The sequence below is a fragment of the Canis lupus genome, chromosome 27, assembly GCF_003254725.2.
Source record: "Canis lupus dingo isolate Sandy chromosome 27, ASM325472v2, whole genome shotgun sequence".
NCBI lineage: Eukaryota > Metazoa > Chordata > Mammalia > Carnivora > Canidae > Canis > Canis lupus.
In genome coordinates, this window is record NC_064269.1 from 5,452,617 (window position 1) to 5,474,352 (window position 21,736).

The 21,736-nt window shown below is 42.3% G+C and overlaps 1 protein-coding gene across 2 annotated transcripts in view; it reads left to right on the top strand.

Annotated features, from left to right (window-relative positions):
* LOC112678286 (tubulin alpha-1B chain) overlaps positions 1-21,130 on the top strand; it is a 55,576-nt gene extending 34,446 nt beyond the window's left edge. The window contains exons 1-4 of one of the 2 annotated variants that reach the window (XM_025477507.3): positions 17,477-17,662; positions 19,079-19,301; positions 19,442-19,590; positions 19,971-21,130. In XM_025477507.3, coding sequence (XP_025333292.1) covers positions 17,660-17,662; positions 19,079-19,301; positions 19,442-19,590; positions 19,971-20,951 — 1,356 coding nt within the window. In that variant the 5' untranslated portion in view covers positions 17,477-17,659 and the 3' untranslated portion in view covers positions 20,952-21,130. Of the gene's footprint in view, positions 1-17,476; positions 17,663-19,078; positions 19,302-19,441; positions 19,591-19,970 lie in introns of those variants that run through there. The other variant, XM_049102846.1, reaches the window with a different exon arrangement.
* Positions 21,131-21,736: the final 606 nt, after the last annotated feature.

Genomic DNA, 21,736 nt, shown 5'->3' on the forward strand with positions numbered 1-21,736 from the left:
TACATATAAAACAAATATAAGTCTCTAAAAGATGGAGAAGGAGCAAACTGGCTAGAGAACTTGGGTCCAAGGAACAACAGGATGTGAATTCCCTAGGTTTTCTTTCTGCCTTGATTTCCTTGGAGCTGAAGAAGCTGACAATCCAGAAATGCCAACCAAAGAGTACAGATAAAACAACAACCACAAAACCTGCTCTCCCAAGCCAAAGGATCAGGGAAAGAGCAGTTTAGCAAAACAGAAAACTTTTAGAAAAGAAGCGCTCTTCTCCAGGCAAGCACCACAGAAAAATCTGTGGTCCCATCCCCACCCATGCCAACAAGGCTGACTGGCACCTGGACGTTCACCCTTGCCAGGCTGTAACAAGGCGCCCCAAAGAATATGCTTTTCTGAAATAGTGCTGGGACAACTGGCTATCCACATGCAAATGAATGAAACTTCCTGTATTGTGTTGAATTGTGTCCCCCCAAAATTCAGTCTACCTACAACCTCAGAATGTGACCTTATTTGAAAATAAGGTATTTGCAGATGTAATTAGGTAAGATCAAGTATTACTGGATTAGAGTGGGCCCTATACTCAGTGACAAGTATCTTAATAAGAAGATAATAGACACACAGGGAGAATGCCACATAGTGTGGAAGGCATAAATTGTAGTGATATGTTACAAGAAAAGGAAAGCCAATGATTGCTGGCAACCACCAAAAGCTAGGAGAAAAACATGTAACAGATTCTCCTTCTGAGCCGCGAGAAGAAACCAACCTGTCAATACCTTGATTTCAGACGTCCAGCCTACAGAACCATGAAAGAACAAATTTCTGTTGTTTTTAGTGACCCAGGCTGCGGTACCTTGTTGTAGAGCCCTAGGAAACTAATACAAACTCCTATCTCACACCATATACAAAATAAACTCAAAATGGATCAAAGTTCTAGATATAAGAGCTATAACTATAAAGCTTAGAAGAAAACATCAGAGTAAATATGATTTTGGATTAGGTAATGGTTTCTTAGATATGAACCAAAAGCACAGGCAGCAAAAGAAAAAAAATAGGTATATCAGGCTTCATTAAAATTTAAAATTTTTGGATGTCTGAGTGGTTCAGTAGGTTAAGCAACTGCCTTTGACTCAGGTCATGATCCTAGGATCCTGGGATTGAGCTCTGAGTCAGGCGGGGACTCTCTCTGCTCAGCAGGGAGCATGCTTCTCTCTCTCTCTGCCTGCCACTCTGCCTACTTCTGCTATCAACTAACTAAATAAAATCTTTTTAAAAAATTAAAACTTTTGTGCTTCAAAAAAACACCATCAAAAAAGTGAAAGGAAAGACTTAATGGGAGGAAATATACAAATCAAATATCAGAGATAGGACTTATATCCAAACTATATAAAGAAATATAACTCGGGACGCCAAAGTGGCTCAGCGGATGAGCGTCTGCCTTTGGCTCAGGGCGTGATCCTGGAGTCCCAGGATCTAGTCCCACATCAGGCTTCCTGCATGGAGCCTGCTTCTCCCTCTGCCTATGTCTCTGCCTCTCTGTCTTTGTCTCTCATGAATAAATAAATAAAATCTTAAAAAAAAAAAAGAACTATAACTCAATATAAAAATAAAAATTCGGAGATCCCTGGGTGGCTCAGCGGTTTGGCGCCTGCCTTTGGCCCAGGGTGTGATCCTGGAGTCCTGGGATCGAGTTCCTCATTGGGCTCTCTGCGTGGAGCCTGCTTCTCTCTCTCTCTGTGTCTCTCATGAATAAATAAATAAAATCATTAATTAATTAATTAAAATTCAGGAGACACCTGGCTGGCTCAGAAGAGTGTTCAACTCTAGATCTGAAAGTCTCAAGGTCATGAGTTTGAGCTCCACATTAGGCATAGAGCTTATTTAAAAATAATAATAAAAAATAAAATAAAAATGCAAAAATGAGCAAAGGATTTGAATAAATATTTCTCCAAAGAAAATATACAAATGGCCAAAAAGCACATGAAAAGATGCTCAACATCATTAGCCATCAGGGAAATGCAAATCAAAATACAAAGAGATACCACCCCATATTCAGTAGGATGTCCGTAATTAAAAAGACAGACAAAAGCAAGGATGTGGAAAAATTGAAACATTCATACATTGCTCATGGGACTGTAAAATGGTCCAGCCACTTTGGAAAATAGCTTAATGGTTCCTCAAAATACTAAATGTGAAATTATGATATGACCCAGAAATTCTACTCTTAGACATATAGCAAAGAAAAAAAAAAAAAAAGACATATAGCAAAGAGAAACAAAAATATACAGCCACTCAAAAACTTGTGCATAAATGTTCATAACAGTGCAGCCCAGGTGGCTCAGTGGTTTAGCACGGCCTTCAGCCCAGGGCCTGATCCTGGAGACTGGGGATCGAGTCCTACGTCGGGCTTCCTGCATGGAGTCTGCTTCTCCCTCTGCCTGTGTCTCTGCCTCCATCTCTCTCTCTCTCTCTCTCTCTCTCATGAATAAAAAAATAAAATCTTTAAAAATAAATAAGTAAATGTTCATAACAGCATTATTTATAATAGCCAAAAGTAGAAACAAACCAAATGTCCATCAACTGATAAATGTATCATTGTATTTCCATACAATGGAATATTATTTGGCAATAAAAAGAAATTAAGTACTTATACATGTTATGACATAGAGGAACCTTGAAAACATTATGCCAAGTAAAAGAATCTATATATTGTATAATTTATTTATATGAAATGTCCAGAAAAAGCAAATCCAGAGAAACAGAAAGTAGATTAGTGGATGTCGGGGGCTGGAAGGAGGGGTGAATGACGAATGACCACTAATGGGTACCAAGTTTCTTCCGGAGTGATAAAAATGTTCTGAAATTAGAGAGTGGTGATGGCTGCACAACTCTATGAATATGTTTTAAAAAACACTGAATTGTACTCCAGCCCTTAAGGGCATATTTTATGGAATGTGAATTATCTCAATAAAGCTGTTACTATTTTACAAAGTAGGTAAGGGATAAAAACAAATATTTCTACCTCTTCAGTGAGTCTTAATCTCTTTTACTTTTTTTAAAAGATTTTTAAATTTTATTTATTCATGACAGACACAGAGAGAGAGGCAGAGACATAGGCAGAGGGATAAGCAGGCTCCATTTGGGGATCCTGACATGGGACTCGATCCCAGGACTCCAGGACCATGCCCTGGGCCAAAGGCAGGCGCTAAACTGCTGGGCCACCCAGGAGTCCCTCCCCAACATAGTTTTAATTTAAATCAATTACTTTAATTAATTAAATCAATTAATTTAATTAATTAAATTTAATTTAAATCATAGTTTGTATTATTCATTGCCAAAGCAAATAGTCCACTGTAATCATACTTTTCTCATACAAACTTTTATTTTTCCTGAATCTCTTAACAGCCTCAATCTTTGCTTGATTTTTTTTTTAAAGATTTTATTTAGGGCAGCCCCAGTGGCTCAGCGGTTTAGCGCAGCCTTCAGCCCGGGTCGTGATCCTGGAGACCCGGGATCGAGTCCCATGTCGGGCTCCCTGCATGGAGCCTGCTTCTCCCTCTGCCTGTGTCTCTGCCTCTCTCTCTCTCTCTCTCTCTGTGTCTCTATGAATGAATAAATAAAATCTTAAAAAAAAAAGATTTTATTTATTCATGAGAGACACAGAGAGAAAGAAGCAGAGACACAGGCAGAGGGAGGAGCAGGCTCCATACAAAGAACCCAACGTGGGACTCGATCCCAGAACTCCAGGATCATGCCCTGAACCCAAGGCAGACGCTCAACTGCTGAGCTACCCAAGCATCCCTTGATTTTCCATATAAAATGTTCCAAATGTTCCCACCTCTCTGCCAAAAGCCCATTAGTAGTATTTTTTTCCATTAGTAGTATTAATTACATTTTTGTCGCTATTATTTGGATTTCCCTTCTCAATAACTGGAATTCATGATCTCACAAACCCTCAGCAAAGACAGAAGCACTACTTTTTTTAAAAGATTTTAAAGACTTTATTAATTTATTTGACATAAAGAGAGGGAGTAAATGAGTGAAAGAGAGCACAAGCAGGAAGAGTAGCAGAGGGAGAGAGAGAAGCAGGCTCCCCACTGAGCAGGACCCTAAGATCATGACCTGAGCTGAAGGCAGACACTTAACTGAGCTACTCAGGTGCCCCCTAGAAACACTACTTCAAGGTAAATCAGTTACTTCTTGTTTAAAATGGTCTCATTTGAGTAAATATTTAGTCTAAATCAAGATTTAAACTTTCTCCTCCTATCTTCTCTGAAGTGATCTAAGTTCCTGGAGGGGCTTAGTTATTATTCTTGAATGGAAGAAGGGAATCTGATCCCTATATTCTCTTCCATCCTTGAAGGCCTCTGATGAGTTGTTCACCCCATCTGTCTTCAGGCTTCTTGTGCTGGTATTTAGGTTCCTGCCTTGGTCCCTAGTCAGAGTCCTTACTCTAATTCTAAGTCTCGTTTAGTTTGCTGGCCTTCTCAGTAGTTCTACATTTCACTGGGTACTTGGGGGCTCTCAGCTACTTTGCCCATCATCATGGTAGAGTGCAGGGAAAATTTTTGTATGGTTGCTTTTAGTCCCAGCTACCTAGGCACCCCCCTAAGCCATGTCTATTCAACTACTCAGGCACTATGTTAGATGTTGGGCTTCTTTAAGAACCTTGTAGTTCTCCACCCTATACCATAGAAAGTGAAACACAAGATTACTTTACTTAGACTAACTCCTCAACTGGCTAATCTACTCTAACCTCAACTGCCAGGACCAAGGCCCAGTGGAGTAAAATATGAAAATCTTAAGATAGGAGAATCTGGATCTGGTTTCAGGAACCCACAAGGAGCTAAACTATAATTACTCTACTTTAGATTCACCACTTCCTGTCTGTTGGTTGAATCCTTACTTCTTTTTAGAGGATAATGATTTTTTTTTCATCATCATGCATTCTTCCTAATTCTGTGGATCCTGGTGTGAACTTTATTTATTTTTAAGATTTTATTTATTTATTCATTAGGGACACAAAGAGAAAGAGAGAGGCAGAGACAGGCAGAGGGAGAAGCAGGCTCCATGCAGGGACTGGCATGAACTTTTATTTTATTTTATTTTATTTTATTTTATTTTATTTTATTTATTTTATTTTTGGCATGAACTTTAAACATGAAGTTCTGCTGACTCCTTGGAACCCACAAAGCCTTTAAAAAAATCTACTTCTTTCAAAGAAAGGTCTTGCTTTCAAAATATTCATTAAATAAATAATGATACATCCATAACAACAGAATACTTTTTTAAAAAAAGATTTTATTTATTTACTCATGAGAGACGCAGAGAGAGAGGAAGAGACACAGGCAGAGGAAGAAGCAGGTTCCCTGTGGGGAGCCCAACTTGGACTTGATCCCAGGACCCCTGGATCACGACCTGAGCCAAAGGCAGATGCTGAACCACTGAGCCACCCAGGTGCTCCTAGAATACTCTTGATGAGAGAAGACTCTCTAAAGGCCTAATACAGAAGAGAAGTCATTTTACATTTCTTCTAAGTCAGCATGACTGTACAGAAGCTTTGTTCAAATCAAAAGCCTGATGTATGACCTGCCACGTATGCATTATACTTCTGCTTTGTGCACAAGTCGCCTAAAGGAAAACCACCTTGTCCTTGAGATATCCATCAATGCTCCTACTCCCTGCATTCTTTTAAGATAAAACTTGTGATTCCTGACTATATGCTAATCTATAATCCTTTGAGCTTTCATAAGTATAAAAATGTATATAACCTTGTAAAAATTGTTCATTCTCAGACTACTTTCGTTGCTGTGAAGATCATGTTTCCCAGGCAGCTGTCCTCATGGGCTCAAATAACACTCTTCCTTGGGTTTAGAGATTCTAAAAAGCATGTTCATTTTACATCGATACTCTGTAGATGAAATATAAAAATAAAAATAATGAAGATACTCTTTAGGAATTGATATGGAAAGATATCCAGAATATATTGGAAAGTGAAAAAAGCAGGGTGTAAAACAGCATGCACTACAGTTTGCTACACTTTTGTATATAAGAAAAGGGTGAAATAAGAATAAAGAGATCAATCATTATTTGTTTATATTATCATAAAGAAACATTGAAAGAATTCACAACAAATTAATACAAATGCTTATTTGTAGGGCCAGTAGGGAGAAATGGAATGAATGAGCACAGAGGTATGTATTAGCCAAAGCTATCCAGAGAAAGAGAACCAATAGGATCTATCTATCTATCTATCTATCTATCTATCTATCTATCTATCTATCTATCTATCTTAGATTATAAAGTATTGGCTCACATGATTATTGAGGTTGAGAAGTCCCATTATCTGAGATCTACAAACTAGAGACCTAGGAAAGCTAGTCATGCAGTTCAACAGCTGGAGAGTTAATGGTGTAGATTCCTGTCTGGATCTGAAGCCTGAAAACCAGGAGCACTGAGGACACTGAAGATTGATGTCTCAGCTCAAATAGGCAGAGAATAAATTCAACCTTTTTTTGCCCTATTCAGGACCTCAATGGTTTTTCCGGGGGGGGGGGGGCACGTTAAGTAAATTCTATGCTCAAGTGGGGTTTGAGCTCACACCCCCGAGATCAAGAGTTCATGCTCTACTGACTGAGCCACCAGTGTCCCAGGCCCTCAAAGTTTGATTTCCACTCCCACTGGAGAGGGCTAACTGCTTTACTCAGTCCACCAAATTCAAATGCTAATCTCTTTTGGAAACATCTTCACAGATACACCCCAAAATAATATTTAATCAGCTATCTGAGCATCCCTTGGCCCAGTCAGGTTGACACATAAAATTAACTATCACAAGGTAGAAGCAAAACTTCTCAATGTATATATGCTTATCTCTTCAACTTTTGAACCATGAGAGTTTTTAACTATTCAAAAAATGTGTTTCCATTTTGCTTTCAAGTCTGTTGTTTTTACCACATTTTTTTTTTTTTTTAAATCCATTGCAGGGGCAGGGGCAGCCTGGTGGCTCGGCAGTATAGTGCTGCCTTAAGCCCAGGGCGTGATCCTGGAGACCTGGGATCGAGTCCCATGTCGGGCTCCCTGCATGCAACCTGCTTCTCCCTCTGCCTTTCTCTCTCTCTCTCTCTTTCTCTGTCTCTCATGAATAAATAAATAAAATATTAATAAAAATTAATTAATATTAATAAATTAATATTAATAAAATATTAATAAATAAATAATAAATATTTATTAATATAAATAAATATTAATAAATAACAAATATTAATATTAATAAATGATGAATGAATCAATGAATAAAATCCATTCCACACAGGGAATGCCTGTGTGGCTCAGCTGATTAGGCATCAGTCTTTAACTCAGGTCATGATCCCAGGGTCCTGGGATCAAGTCCCACATCAGGCTCCTTGCTCAGTGGGGAGCCTGCCTCTCCTTCTGCCTGCCATTCCCCCTGCCTGTGCTCTCTCTGACAAATAAATAAAATCTTTTTTAAAAAATAAAAAAATAAAATCCATTCAGATATTCAATTATCTTCTCAGTTACTAACATCTATTTTATATTCTATTTTATAGTGGTGATCTAGCAGTTTCAGCAAAACACCAATCCTGGATAAACCCAACTCTCTACCTATTTCATGCCTTACCTGAGCATCTGAACATAACTAGAGAAAGACATAACCAGGATGACTATATCATTTTATATATACAGCCACAAATGTCAGAAAAACCTACTATGCCTTCAACAATACTTGTAAATTCTAATACATTTCGGGGGATCCCTGGGTGGCACAGCGGTTTGGAGCCTGCCTTGGCCCAGGGCGCGATCCTGGAGACCCAGGATCGAATCCCACGTCGGGCTCCCTGCATGGAGCCTGCTTCTCCCTCTGCCTGTGTCTCTGCCTCTCTCTCTCTCTCTTTCTGTGACTATCATGAATAAATAAATAAAATCTTAAAAAAAAAATTCTAATACATTTCCCCAGTTAATTTACTCTCCCATTCTCAGAGATGACTATTTAATACACTTACTCTCCCACACTCCCTCCCCAATTCTCACATTTAGCCAATGATCCTCTCTTCACCATTTCACTGAAGAAAAGAAAAAAATAAATAAAAATGAAAAATTCCACCACATCAGTTGTAAATTCAGTCAGCTGCAAATAATAGTCATACATATCTTAGAAAAAGAAAAAAATGGGGAAAAGATCAGTTTGACTTAAACAAATTGTTTTATTTTTCTCTCATAATGAGAAGTCCAGAGGTAGGCAATCCTGGACTTGTATGGCAGCTCCACAATGTTATCAGGGACCTAGACTCTACCTTCTTCCATACTTACTAATGGTTTAAGTTCACTTTATTGTCATAAGATGGTTGAACTTCAGTTATCATGTCCACATTCTAAGCAAGAAAAAGAGAAGGGCCAAAAACATATACCAGTTCAGAAGCCCCACAAAACAACTTCCACTAACAACTCACTAAAATTTAGTCACATAGACATCCCTTGTGTAGTTGGAACAGAAGATTGGCATCCTGACCCCAATGAAATCAGGGTTCTGTTGTTATTAACAAACAGGGAGAGAGGGCAGCCCCGGTGGCGCAGCGGTTTAGCGCCGCCTGCAGCCCGGGGCGTGATCCTGGAGACCCTGGATAGAGTCCCACATCAGGCTCTCTGTATGATGCCTGCTTCTCCCTCTGCCTCCCTCTCTGTGTCTCTATGAATAAATAAATAAAATCTTAAAAAAAAAAAAAAAGAAAGAAAAGAAAGAAACAGGGAGAGAGGTACCTGGGTGGCTCAGTCTGTTAAGCCTCCAATTCTTGGGGCATCTGGGTGGCTCAGTTGGTTAGGTGTCTGCCTTCAGCTTAGGTCATGATCCTGGAGTCCTGGCTGGGATGTAGACCCATGTTGGGCTCCCTGCTCAGTGGGGAGTCTGCTTCTCCCTCTGCCCCTCACCCTGTTCATGCTCTCTTTTCTCTCTCACTCTCTCTCAAATAAATACAATCTTAAAAACAAACAAACAAATACTTCCAACTCTTGATTTTGGCTCAGGTCATGACCTCAGGGTTGGGAGATTAAAGGAGTCCCACGTTGGGCTCTGCACTAGGTGTGGAGCCTGCTTAAGATTCTCTCTCTCCCTCACCCTCTCTCTTTACCCGTCCCCACCCCTCTCTTTTTCTAAAAAGAAGAAAAGAAAAAGGAAACAAGGAGAGAATAAGGAGAAAGTACCTATTTTCCTATTTTACTGGGGTGGGCAAGAGAAAAGAAGAAACCAGAAGAGCAAATGTTCCCATAACCGAATCTGACTGCCAACCTGAATCTGTACTCATACTCTGGCTTCCTCCTAGTGGATAGTGGATAAACTATCATGCTCCTCTCCAAGGTTAACTGCTCCAGTGGCATGCTGAGTCCTTTCCATTTCACTACTCTAAAACTTTACTCCTGAATTTATCCCCTCTTTTCCTCACATCATCAGTTTTCCCCTCCTTTTGTTTATTCTCACTAGCAAACATACTAAAATATCTCCCATTTTTAAAAGAACTTCCCTTTTTTTGAACATCTCTATCCAGCTCTCCTAGCTATCACCCTTTACTCTCTTGAAGCAAAATTCCTCAAAGGAGGTTTTTATCCCATTTTCCTCCACTTTCTCACCTTGCATTCTCTCTCAAACCCACCCCAATCAGGCCCTTCATTCATCTTTACTGCTCCACTGAAGCTATTTTTTTTAAGATTTTATTTACTATACGAGAGAGAGAGAAAGTGTGTGCATGCACAAGCAGTGAGGAAGGGTAGAGGGAGAAGCAGACTGCCTTCTTAGCAGGTACCTGATATGAGACTCCATCCCAGGACCCTAGGATCATGACCTGAGTGGAAGGTAGGTGCTTAACTGACTGAGCCACCCAGGCACCCCACTGAAGCCCCTCCTGCCCAAGTCACCAGTGACATCACACTGCCAAATCTACTAGTCAACTCTCATACCTCATCTCACCTAATTTCCCAAAAGAATTTGACACAGTTATCACTCTCCTGCTTGAAACACTTTCTCCATTTGGTTTCCAGGACACTCTTCATGTTTTTCTTCTTATACCACTGGCTAGTGCTTCTCACTTTGACCATAGGATCTGCTTCCTAATTTTTAAAAGCTGGAGTGCTCCAGGGTTCAATCTTTAGTTCTGTTTCCATCTACATTTTCTTTCTAGGTGATATTACCCAGTTTTTATGCTGATGACTCTTAAATTTAACTCCAGTATGACTTCTTTTCTACACTTTAGCCTACTGCCTAATCATCATTCTACTTTGATGACTAATACTCTACATCTTAAAATTAACATGTCCAAAACTGAACTTCTGATTCCCTTCATTTCCTTATATCTTCCTCCTTCAGTATTCACCATTGCTGCTCAAGCCAAAAACCTTAGGATCATGTTTGACTCCTCTCTTTCTTTCTCACTCTACATTTAATGTACTGGTAGGCCAGTACTACCTTCAAAATGTATCCACACACTGACCAGCTTTTACCACCTCTACCACTGGCCCACCCTGGTCCAAGTAACTATCATTTCTTATCTGCATTACTAAAATTCCCTTCCTATTCATACTCTTTATTCCACTCTTAACCTCCTGTAGTTTTTCTTTTCTTTTTTTTTTTTTTAAGATTTTATTCATCTATTCATGAGAGACACACAGAGAGAGGCAGAGACACAGGCAGACGTAGAGGGAAAAGCAGGCCCCACACAGGGAGCCCAAAGCGGGACTCAATCCTGGGTCCCCAGGATCATGCCCTGGGCTGAAGGCCGCTAAGCCACCCAGGTGTCCCTGTATTTTATTTTATTAAAGCCAGAACAATCCTTTTAAAATCTAAAATAGAACATGTCGCATCTTTGCTCAAAATTATGTAATGGTTTCCCTGATTTTAGAACAAAACACAGTCTTTCCATGTAATAAAGACACTTACATGATCTAGACACTGGTACTTCTCTGATTTCATTTCATGATACTTTCTCCCTCACTTCCTCTGCTCTTATCTCACTGACTTTAGTAATATTGCTTTAAAACAGATATACACCCTCAACTGCAGGCTTTTACACCTGATGTTCCTCTGCTTGAAATGCCCACTCTACCACCTACTTCAGGTCCTTGTTCAAATAATTATCTCCTATTTTCACCATTTCACTCAGATCACTTTATCTAAAATAGCATTCCTCTGTAACTTTAATCTGTTTTCCACACTTTATTTTCCTTCATAAGCACCAAAAAGCACCTGACATTATATTTCACATCTCTTCGCTATATATTCATTTTCTTTCTCCTTCACTAAAATATAAATTTAGTGAGGGAAAGGACATATTTTGTTTATTGTTATACCTACCCAACATCTAAAAGGAGTACTTGCATGGTAAGCTCTCAATAAATATTTGCTCTTGGGGTGCCTGGGTGACTAGGTGGTTGAGCGTCTGCCTTTGACTCAGGGCATGATCCCAGGATCAAGTCCCGCATTGGGTTCCCTGTGGGGAGCCTGCTTCTCTCTCTGCCTGTGTCTCTGTCTCTCTGTGTCTCTCAGGAATAAATAAAAATCTTTTTTTTTTTTAGATTTTTTTTTTAATTTATTTATGATAGTCACAGAGAGAGAGAGGGAGGCAGAGACACAGGCAGAGGGAGAAGCAGGCTCCATGCACCAGGAGCCCGATGTGGGATTCGATCCCAGGTCTCCAGGATCACGCCCTGGGCCAAAGGCAGGCACCAAACCACTGTGCCACCCAGGGATCCCTAAAAATCTTTAAATAAATAAATAAATAAATAAATAAATAAATAAATAAATAAATAAATAAATATTTGTCCAATAAATAAATAAAAACAGAAGTCATATTCTTTTCTATATACATATAATGAACACTTTCCAGTCTTTACGCTGCTTAACTTCTCTGCAATATTTGGCATTTACCACTTCTCCTTCTGGAAATTCTCTCTTTCCTTGGACTGTGATACTAACAGTTCTTCTCTGATCATTCCTTCTCAGACTCCTTTTATAGGTTCCTTTTCTCTACTTTAAATATGATAATTCTTCAGATTCCCTACTAAGGCCAGGTTCTCTACTAAAGCTATCATTCTCCAAGCTATATGCATTCCTCCTGAGTGGTCTTAACCATCTTCATGATTTAATTATCATCTTAAAGCCAATGTTGAAGACTCTCAAATCTGTATCATTCTCCTCTCTCCGTATCTGCATATATGAATGACTAATGGACATCTTCAGGTATATGTACCACAGACATTTAAACCTCAAAACATGTCAAAAGCTGAATTTTTAGCTTCAGTGTCCCTTCTTCAGTTTCTATCCCCTTCTTCCTTCAGTATTCTGATATCAGTGAAAAACACCATGATTCAATCAGTTATTTAAACTCAAAAACTAAAAATTACCTCCATTGCTCAGTTTCCTTCAAATCCTGTACCCAATCAATCATCAAATCTGGGACGCCTAGGTGGCTCAGTGGTTGAGCATCTGCCTTTGGCTCAGGGTGTGACCCCCGGGTCCCAGAATCGAGTCCTACATTGGGCTCCCTGCATGAAGCCTGCTTCTCCTCCCTCTGCCTATGTCTCTGCCTCTCTCTCTGTATCTCTTATGAATAAATAAATAAAATCTTAAAAAAAAAATCATTGGGATGCCTGGGTGGCTCAGCAGTTGAGCATCTGCCTTACGCTCAGGGCGTGATCCTGGAGTCCTGCATTGGGCTCCCCACAGGGAGCCTGCTTCTCTCCCTCTGTCTGTGTCTCTGCCTCTCTATGTGTCTCTCATGAGTCAAATAAATAAAAAATCTTTTAAAAAAATCATCAAGTGTGACATTCAACAACAAATGACATATTAGGCACTTACTGTAAGAATAAATCTAGGGGCCCCTGGGTGGCTCAGTCCATTGAGTGACCGAATCTTGACTCTTGGTTTCAGCTCAGGTCATGGTCTCAGGGTCATAGGATCCAGCCCTGCATATGGGGGGGGCGGGGGTAGGAGGGGTGGCTGGTGGTTGGTTCTACATGAGATTCTTTCCCCTTCCTTTCCCTCCTCTGTTCCTCCCCCTATCTTATGCACACGCACGTGTGCACGCTCTCAAGATAGATAGATAGATAGATAGATAGATAGATAGATAGATAGATAGATAGATATGCATGCCTGGGTGGCTTAGTGGTTGAGCTTCTGCCTTTGGCTCAGGGTATAATCCCAGGGTCCTGGGATTGAGTCCCACATTGGGCTCCCTGTGGCAAGCCTGTTTCTCCCTCTGCCTGTGTCTCTGCCTCTTTCTCTGTGTGTCTCTCATGAACAAATAAATAAAATCTTTAAAAATATAAATAAATAAATAAATAAATAAATAATAAAATATTTAAATAAATAAATATGGAAGTAGCTGGTTTTAAGGGTTGGCTCAGCAGTTTCAGTGTCAGAGCACTGAATTGTTCTGTCTTTGATTCTCTTTATATTAAGACCTGGAATATCTTAAATCAGCTATAGGCATCACACCTTCACAGAACATTTCCAAAACAGAAAGGAAGGGGGAGGAATGTAAAAAAGGTCCTCAAGGGTGCAATCTCTTTTTATCAGAGACGAAAACTATAGCTGGGGTACAGAGGTGCAAGAGCACCCTGTTCTGGGTGTACCAAACAGATCAGACTCAACCACTCACCACTGACAAAATCCAAAGGCAGAGAAGAGAGTGGTGGTAAAACAAGAAAGGAATTTATTTCAGTGAGGCCAACACCAGGAAAACAGCAGACCAACATTTCAAAGACTGACTCCAAAGTACTGAAAATACTTCCAGGTATATATGAGGAAAATGTGGAGCAAAGGGTTGGTGGGCACATACAGATAGGTGGGGAAGGTTAAATTGATCATTGTCTTAGGATCAGTCAGGAGGGATCTTTCTGGCTAAGGGCAGTCCTTATTTTTCAAGGGGGTAGCTTAGGTTCCCATCAGGGGATGCTTTGCCCAAAGGGTCTTTTGACTGAGTTAAGAGGTAAGTTTGGTGTGGGGTGCCTGGCTGATTGTGACTCTTGATCTTAGGTTTGTAAATTTGAGCCCCATGTTGGGTGTAGAGATTACTCAAAAATAAAATCTTTAAAAAAAGAAAGATAAGTTTAGAAAAAAGAAGTTAATCACTTAGAAAGTAGAGACTGAGGTCAAAATGGAGGTAGTTGAAGTTCTCTTTCAAAACCATTTGCAGAAATACTCTAGCCAACTTCCCTTTATGTTCTATTGGCCAGAACTGGGCCAATTATGAAGGAAACTGAAAAAGTAAGTAAATATCTTGTAAAGAGAAATAGGGTTCCTTCTCTTTATCCCCTGGGATAGAGCACATAAATATCCTTTAAAAAGACGAGGGAGAGGGAGAAGGAGAGATTATCTTGGCAAAGAAGAATGAAATAAGGTGTTTTTTGGAGGGGCAACCAAGATTGACTTCCACAAAAATAGACATAGAGCTTGCATGTAATTAGGGAGAATTTTTAAACAAGTAAATAAATATACAAACAAGCTAATTTCAGGTTCTATAAATACTTTGAAATAAGGGGATGTGATAAAAAGTGACGGGCATATTTTGAAGATAAAACTGAAAATTTAGGGGATCCCTGGGTGGCTCAGCGGTTTAGCGCCTGCCTTTGGCCCAGGGCGCGGTCCCGGAGTCTCGGGATCGAGTCCCGCGTTGGTCTCCGGGCATGGAGCCTGCTTCTCCCTCTGCCTGTGTCTCTGTCTCTGCCTCTCTCTCTCTCTCTCTGTCTATCATAAATAAATAAATCTTTAAAAAAAATAAAAAATAAATAAAACTGAAAATTTACTAATGGGTTTGAATGTGACAGTATGAGAAAAAAGTTTCAAACTCATACTGATTCCCATTCATAAATGAAGCTGGAGAAAGACAATTAGGGGTCTAAAGTCATACCGCTATTAACCGACAAAGTTAAAATTGCATCTAGTACTATCTGAAACCAAAACCCATTTTCTTTCCCACATACCATCCACTGGGGGTGGGGGGGGGAGGGGGGAGGAGAGAGACAGAACACAACACAAAACAGCATATGTAAATTTTATAACACTGCAATAAATAAGAATAAAAGGTCAAATATTTAAAAATAGTTGATGTTTGTTAAGTTATTGTGACTTATTTTTTACTTTCCCTGTAAAGCTGGTTAAAGGAACAAAATATATTGTGAACTATTGTGTCTAAACCACAATATGGAACCATCAGAAATGTTGATGACTGTGTAGAACAGTAGCAAATGGCGGTGATATTAAGTAGCAAAAATGGGAGTGGCTCGAGTAGCAACACAGGGTTTCCCATTACACCAAAGACTTAAAGCAAATAGTTACAGGCCCTGATGCAGTCCAACAAAACAAAGATCTAATAATCAGTTAAAATGTTAAAAGACAGTGGATAATACTGTGTTTACATTCCAGCAATAGACAACTACTATTTAGTTGTTAAATATATACAAAGTATATGCATCTATATATAATATAAGCAAACAAACCTATGTAAGTTTAATATGTTTAATATAAGTTTAATATAAAAAAAGAAGAAAAAAGTCAGCCTTTCCTCTCAGATAAACTTATCATTATTCAATATTTTTCTGGCATAAAGATACCAGACTAGATTATATTTAAATGTCCCTTTTGTATCTACATTACTCTGAAAACTAAGGTGTCATCAGGGACCTGAAAAAACCCTCAAATACTTCCTCATTCACAACAAGGGAATTCACAGAAACAAGGCTAGCAAAGCTAATGATTTTAGGAAAGTATCTGGGGAGACATACAGGCCCACAGGAGCAAATCTCTGCAGTGAAAGCTCTAAGGTACTGCAGAGAGCTAGAAGGGAGGTGCCTGCTTCCAAATGGCTTTCATCCAGAGCAGACAGCAAAATGGAGTTAAGCAGGGTGGTTCCCTAACATTCCCTAACATTCATTTTCTGGTCCAGGCAAACTAATCATTTTCTATCTCCTTTAAGAATAAGTGAGACAATATTTAAACATATTCCTGTCCCCAGGAATCTAGTTTGGAAAATACGCACAAATTTGGATCTTGAGTTGAAGACTTTTCAACAGGATTACAAAAAAATATTTATTAGAAATAAAAGAAAACCTCTTGTTTGTATTCCAGATTCATATGAGTGGAAAATTTACATATATATAAGAAGTAAAAATATTTCTGTATCTGTGTATGTGTGTATATCTTTATATATATATATACATACATATATCCTTATATATCCATATATGTATATATATCCCTATATATGTGTATGTATATATATATATATCTCCTTATAAACTACAGACATATTAACAGTGTAAATCTGTTATTTGTCTGATATGAAGGGTGAAGTTTTTACCAAGTCTAAGTAAGGTAATAACTGAATGTAAACTGTAAATTATTACTGTTTTATATTTACTTTTTCTTTACTAACATACTATCACTGGGAGGAGATTTTGAGGAGCAGCGTAACAGCAATAGGTTTCTGCTAGGCCCATTTTAAAGCCCCATTTTAACCCTAACTAACCACTTTATGCATTTCTAAGGGTTTATATACTTTATGGTCATGGAATAGTCTCCTCAAAGGCAGAGCTGGGAGGGAGTGGATATCCACTATAATCTGGGCCTCCTAGATGGACGCTATAATCAACTGATCTATCTTGACCAGCAGAAAGCAGTTATTACATACAGTTTTTGCAAAGCTCTAAATAACACGAGGTTTCCCTACTTCCTAACATCCTTCAGTGTCAATTTCCTCACTATCCAAGTTTCTGCCCTCACTTCTACAATTCAGCTCTCCTATTTGAAATGTATCTTTGGATTTCCCTTTTGAAAGCCCCTGGAACTGTTCCATAAAATTGTTGGTTATGCCTAAACACGGGGCCTAGGAAGCCCTTTTAACGGCTGCGATGTTCAAACTTAGGTATTACTCTCTGAATGACTCAAATGCTTTTGCATCCAACGTCTGCCACCTTAGTTTAACGAGCAAGTCATTAAGCAAATAAAACTAGTCTGTTTTCTAAACCTTGCATCCTCCACATTATCAGGTTAAGTAAAGACTGCACCGCCTTTAAAGGAGCTGAGAAAAGGGGGAAAAAAAAAAAAAAGGCGAGACTCACTGACAAATTGTAGCAACCTGAAAATAATCAGCTGAGCTATCCGGACCAGAAATTTCTGCATTTCATGGTGCTTCAGCTTTAACGCTGTACGGACTTCTTAAGTCTTAGGGTTCGTCCAAATTGAGGCAGGCCTCCTCTCCCGTCCCCGTGCTGGTTCGCGAACCCGCGCCCGCCCCCCGCCCCCCGCCCGGGCCCCGGCAGCCATGCGCCGCAGACTGCAGCACCCGAGCTCGCTGTCCGCAGGCGCGGCGGACCCCGCCCCGCACGGCCGGCGCGCGGGGGGGGGGCGGGGGGAGGGGGCGCCCTGGGCCAGGAGCCCGCCTCTGCGGCGGCCGAGCCGGGCGCCGAGTGGGCGCGCCGGGCGGGAGGAGGGGCCCGCGGCCGTGGCACCGCCCGGGCCCGCCCGCCCTCCCGGACCGCTACTTAAGAGGCTCCGGCGGCGCCCCCGCCTCAGTGCGTTACTTACCTCGACTCTTAGCTTGTCGGGGACGGTAACCGGGACCCGGTGTCTGCTCCTGTCGCCTGCGCCTGCTACCCCGCAGCCACCATGGTGAGTGGGCCGCTCGGGGCGCCGCCCTTGCCCTGGAAGACCGGGGGAAGCGAGCCTGGCGGTCTCGGGGCGGGGGCGGGGGCGGGGGTGGGTGAGGGGGCGCCAGCCGGAGATGAGCGCCCTGATTTGGGAAGGCGAGAGGCGAGGCGAGGGCGGGAGCAGTGAGAACAGCTGGGGCCAGGACGGGGGGCCGCCGCGTTTTCGTCTCGGACTGTGGGAGAGGATGGCCGGGCGCCGGCTCCCGAGACCGTGGTCGGGGTTCTCCATTCGCCCTTACCTCTTGGGGCGCGGCGGCGGCCCGAGACCCTACAGCCTTTTTCCCGCGCGTTCCCATCCCCCCCTTTCCTTCCCCCGCTTTTGGCGGGCGCGCGCGCGGGCTCTGCACGCCCTCACTTCCTCCTCTGCCAGGAGCGCGGAGGCGGGAAGGAGCCGGACACAAAAGCGCACGCGCGACCGTTACCTTCCCGCCACAGGGAGAGGCGGGAGACCGCCCCTGCAGTCTGCGCGTGCGCGCCGGGTCGCTGCGGGCCTGCCGCTGTAGGGCGTGGCTCCTGGTAGCCTGAGTTTTCCTTTTTTATTTATTTTTTTCTTTCTTTCAACGACAGCCGTAAGATGAATGTGGAGGAGAACAGCTCCTTGTCAGTGTGCTGCGTTACGTCAGGGTATCGGGACAATTAGCTCCCAGCAGCTTCTAGAGACCATCTGTCCTTAACTCGGTATGAGTTAGGAATGCGTGTAGGAGCAGGTGGTGGCGGTGAGGCGTTCCGAGGGGACGGAAATCGGATCTTGCTCCAGATCTGGGCCGCCGATAATCCCCTGCCCTGCCCAGACAGATGTGGAGGTGCTGGGCTGAGCCCAACGCCTGGGGAAGCGGAAGAGGGTTGGCGGAGGCAGACCTTCTGCAGACGTGGCTGCGGCGTGTCTCTGCAGCTGCGCGGCCCCGCCGGCCGCAGAGGGGCGCGGGCGCGCGCACTCCCTGAATTGCTCATTCATCCTGTGCCGCAAAGCCCCGCCCTTTGTCCCTGCAGCCAGACGTTTCCTCCGCACTGCTCTGGCCACGTGCTTCCTGTGATGGGAGCTGCCCGGAAATCTGGCTGCCCAGTCTAAAATGGCATTCAGAGGCCCGAGCCCTGGATGAATGGCTATCTATCTTCATCCTCCAAAGGAGGAAGCTGTGACTAAGCTCTCTCGCTCTGGAAAAAAGGGCCTTCCCAATAGAGGTGGGGAACAGAAATTCGTTAAAAGCGATGCAGAGCAAAAAGCAAAGGGATTCTCCCCCCTAGAGATCTAAAAGTATTGTGTTTTAACTAGTTTTAGAAGGGGAAGTTTGTAGAAATGACATGAATTTTGTTCTGCTTTGCCGTCATTACTAGATTAGTTTAAGACTGACTTTTATTTTTATCTGTTTTTCCGCAGCGTGAGTGTATCTCGATCCACGTTGGCCAGGCAGGTGTCCAGATCGGCAATGCCTGCTGGGAGCTCTATTGCCTGGAACACGGCATTCAGCCCGATGGCCAGATGCCAAGTGACAAGACCATTGGGGGAGGAGATGACTCCTTCAACACCTTCTTCAGTGAGACGGGCGCTGGCAAGCATGTGCCCAGGGCAGTGTTTGTAGACCTGGAGCCCACAGTCATTGGTGAGTTGGCCTCAGTAACCCAAGTGAGCTCCCGGGGCACTGGGGCAGGAGGTCTGTCTGAGGCTCCACTGACAGCCTGGGGCTGAGCAGGGTCATGCAGGTTGTTAGTGATGGGTGGCCACCTTGTTTTCCTTTTCCAGATGAAGTTCGCACTGGCACCTACCGCCAGCTCTTCCACCCTGAGCAGCTCATCACAGGCAAGGAAGATGCTGCCAATAACTATGCCCGAGGGCACTACACCATTGGCAAGGAGATCATTGACCTTGTCTTGGACCGAATTCGGAAACTGGTATGTTTATTCTCAAGAATAAAGTAAATAAGGATCCGAAGGAAGACATTTGAGATACGATGTTTTGTTTTGTTTTTTTCATTTCAAATGCAGAATTGAAATGTAATGGAGTGAGGTGAACTACTCCTTTACAGTTTTTTGTTTTTTTTTTAATTCAATTGAAACCTGAACTACTTGGGTGCTGTTTTACAAATACTAATGAAGATATTTTTAATTAAGAAATGCTTAGAAAGTCTAGGAAGGCCTACATGTATTTAAAAGCATTTCTTGTCAAAATAAGATCTATATTCTTGGAGCTGTATGAAAAGTGGAAATCTGTGTACTTATGATGATATAGCAAAGAGCAGTAATAGGTTTTCTCTATTCCTTTTTTCTAACAGGCTGACCAGTGCACGGGTCTTCAGGGCTTCTTGGTTTTCCACAGCTTTGGCGGGGGAACTGGTTCTGGGTTCACCTCCCTGCTGATGGAACGTCTCTCTGTCGATTATGGCAAGAAGTCCAAGCTAGAGTTCTCCATCTACCCTGCCCCCCAGGTGTCCACAGCTGTAGTAGAGCCCTACAACTCCATCCTCACCACCCACACCACCCTGGAGCACTCTGATTGTGCCTTCATGGTAGACAATGAGGCCATCTATGACATCTGTCGTAGAAACCTCGATATTGAGCGCCCAACCTACACTAACCTCAACCGCCTTATTAGCCAGATTGTGTCCTCCATCACTGCTTCCCTCAGATTTGATGGAGCCCTGAATGTGGATCTGACGGAGTTCCAGACCAACCTGGTGCCCTATCCCCGCATCCACTTCCCTCTGGCCACATATGCCCCTGTCATCTCTGCTGAGAAAGCCTACCATGAACAGCTTTCTGTAGCAGAGATCACCAATGCATGCTTTGAGCCAGCCAACCAGATGGTGAAATGTGACCCTCGCCATGGTAAATACATGGCTTGCTGCCTGTTGTACCGTGGTGACGTGGTTCCCAAAGATGTCAATGCTGCCATTGCCACCATCAAGACCAAGCGCAGCATCCAGTTTGTAGACTGGTGCCCCACTGGCTTCAAAGTGGGCATTAATTACCAGCCTCCCACTGTGGTACCCGGTGGAGACCTGGCCAAAGTACAGCGAGCTGTGTGCATGCTGAGCAACACCACAGCCATTGCTGAGGCCTGGGCTCGCCTGGACCACAAGTTTGACCTGATGTATGCCAAGCGTGCCTTTGTTCACTGGTATGTGGGTGAGGGCATGGAGGAAGGAGAGTTTTCTGAGGCCCGTGAGGACATGGCTGCCCTGGAGAAGGATTATGAGGAGGTTGGTGTGGATTCTGTTGAAGGAGAGGGTGAAGAAGAAGGAGAGGAATACTAAATACCATTCCTTTCAGCCCTGCAGCATGTCACACTCAGACCTTTAGCTTTCAATGTTAGCTGACAGGCATTAAAGCTTTCTGATTAGATTGTCTTCAGTTTTAACTGTGATCATGTCTTCTCCATGTGTACCTGTCACTTATTCCATCATGTCTCAAAGTAAAGGCTTTAAGAAAGAAAGTTGAACGTCTGCTTTTTTTCTAAATTACTTTCTCCAATTCAAGATGTACTACCACTCATCTACATCTGGAAGATATGGTGATAATGCCAAGGATCCTGGTTTTCTGCGTAGCCACCTCTGGGAAGAAAAGGGAGCACACTGAACTGGAAAATAAAAGCTGTATTCTCAAACTGATCACCTCAACCAGTGTTAGCCTCTAGCTCATAAAGGCCTTAGAAAATGTATTTTAAAAGTCCTGTTAGTCCAGAGCTAAACTAGCTTTTGAAATGACGGGTTAATTAATGATGACTTAGGTATAAAAAGTTTTAAATGTCCTACAAGTCCATGACTCCTGTTTTGTATTTTTTTTTTTCATGACTCCTGTTTTAAGGGAGTTTCCTAACCTACCAACGTACTTAAGTTTAAAAATAACCCTATTACAGAAAAATGGCTAGAGGAACATTTGAGCATGATGAGGTTGTGGGGTTGTAATTCCTGCTAATGAACAAAAATTCTAGTAGGAGGGGTTCCTGGGTGGCTCGGTTAAATCTCTGCCTTTAGCCCAGGTCATGGTCCTAGTCTACAGGGAGAAACCCCTCTGCAGGCTCCCTGCTCAACCGGGAGTC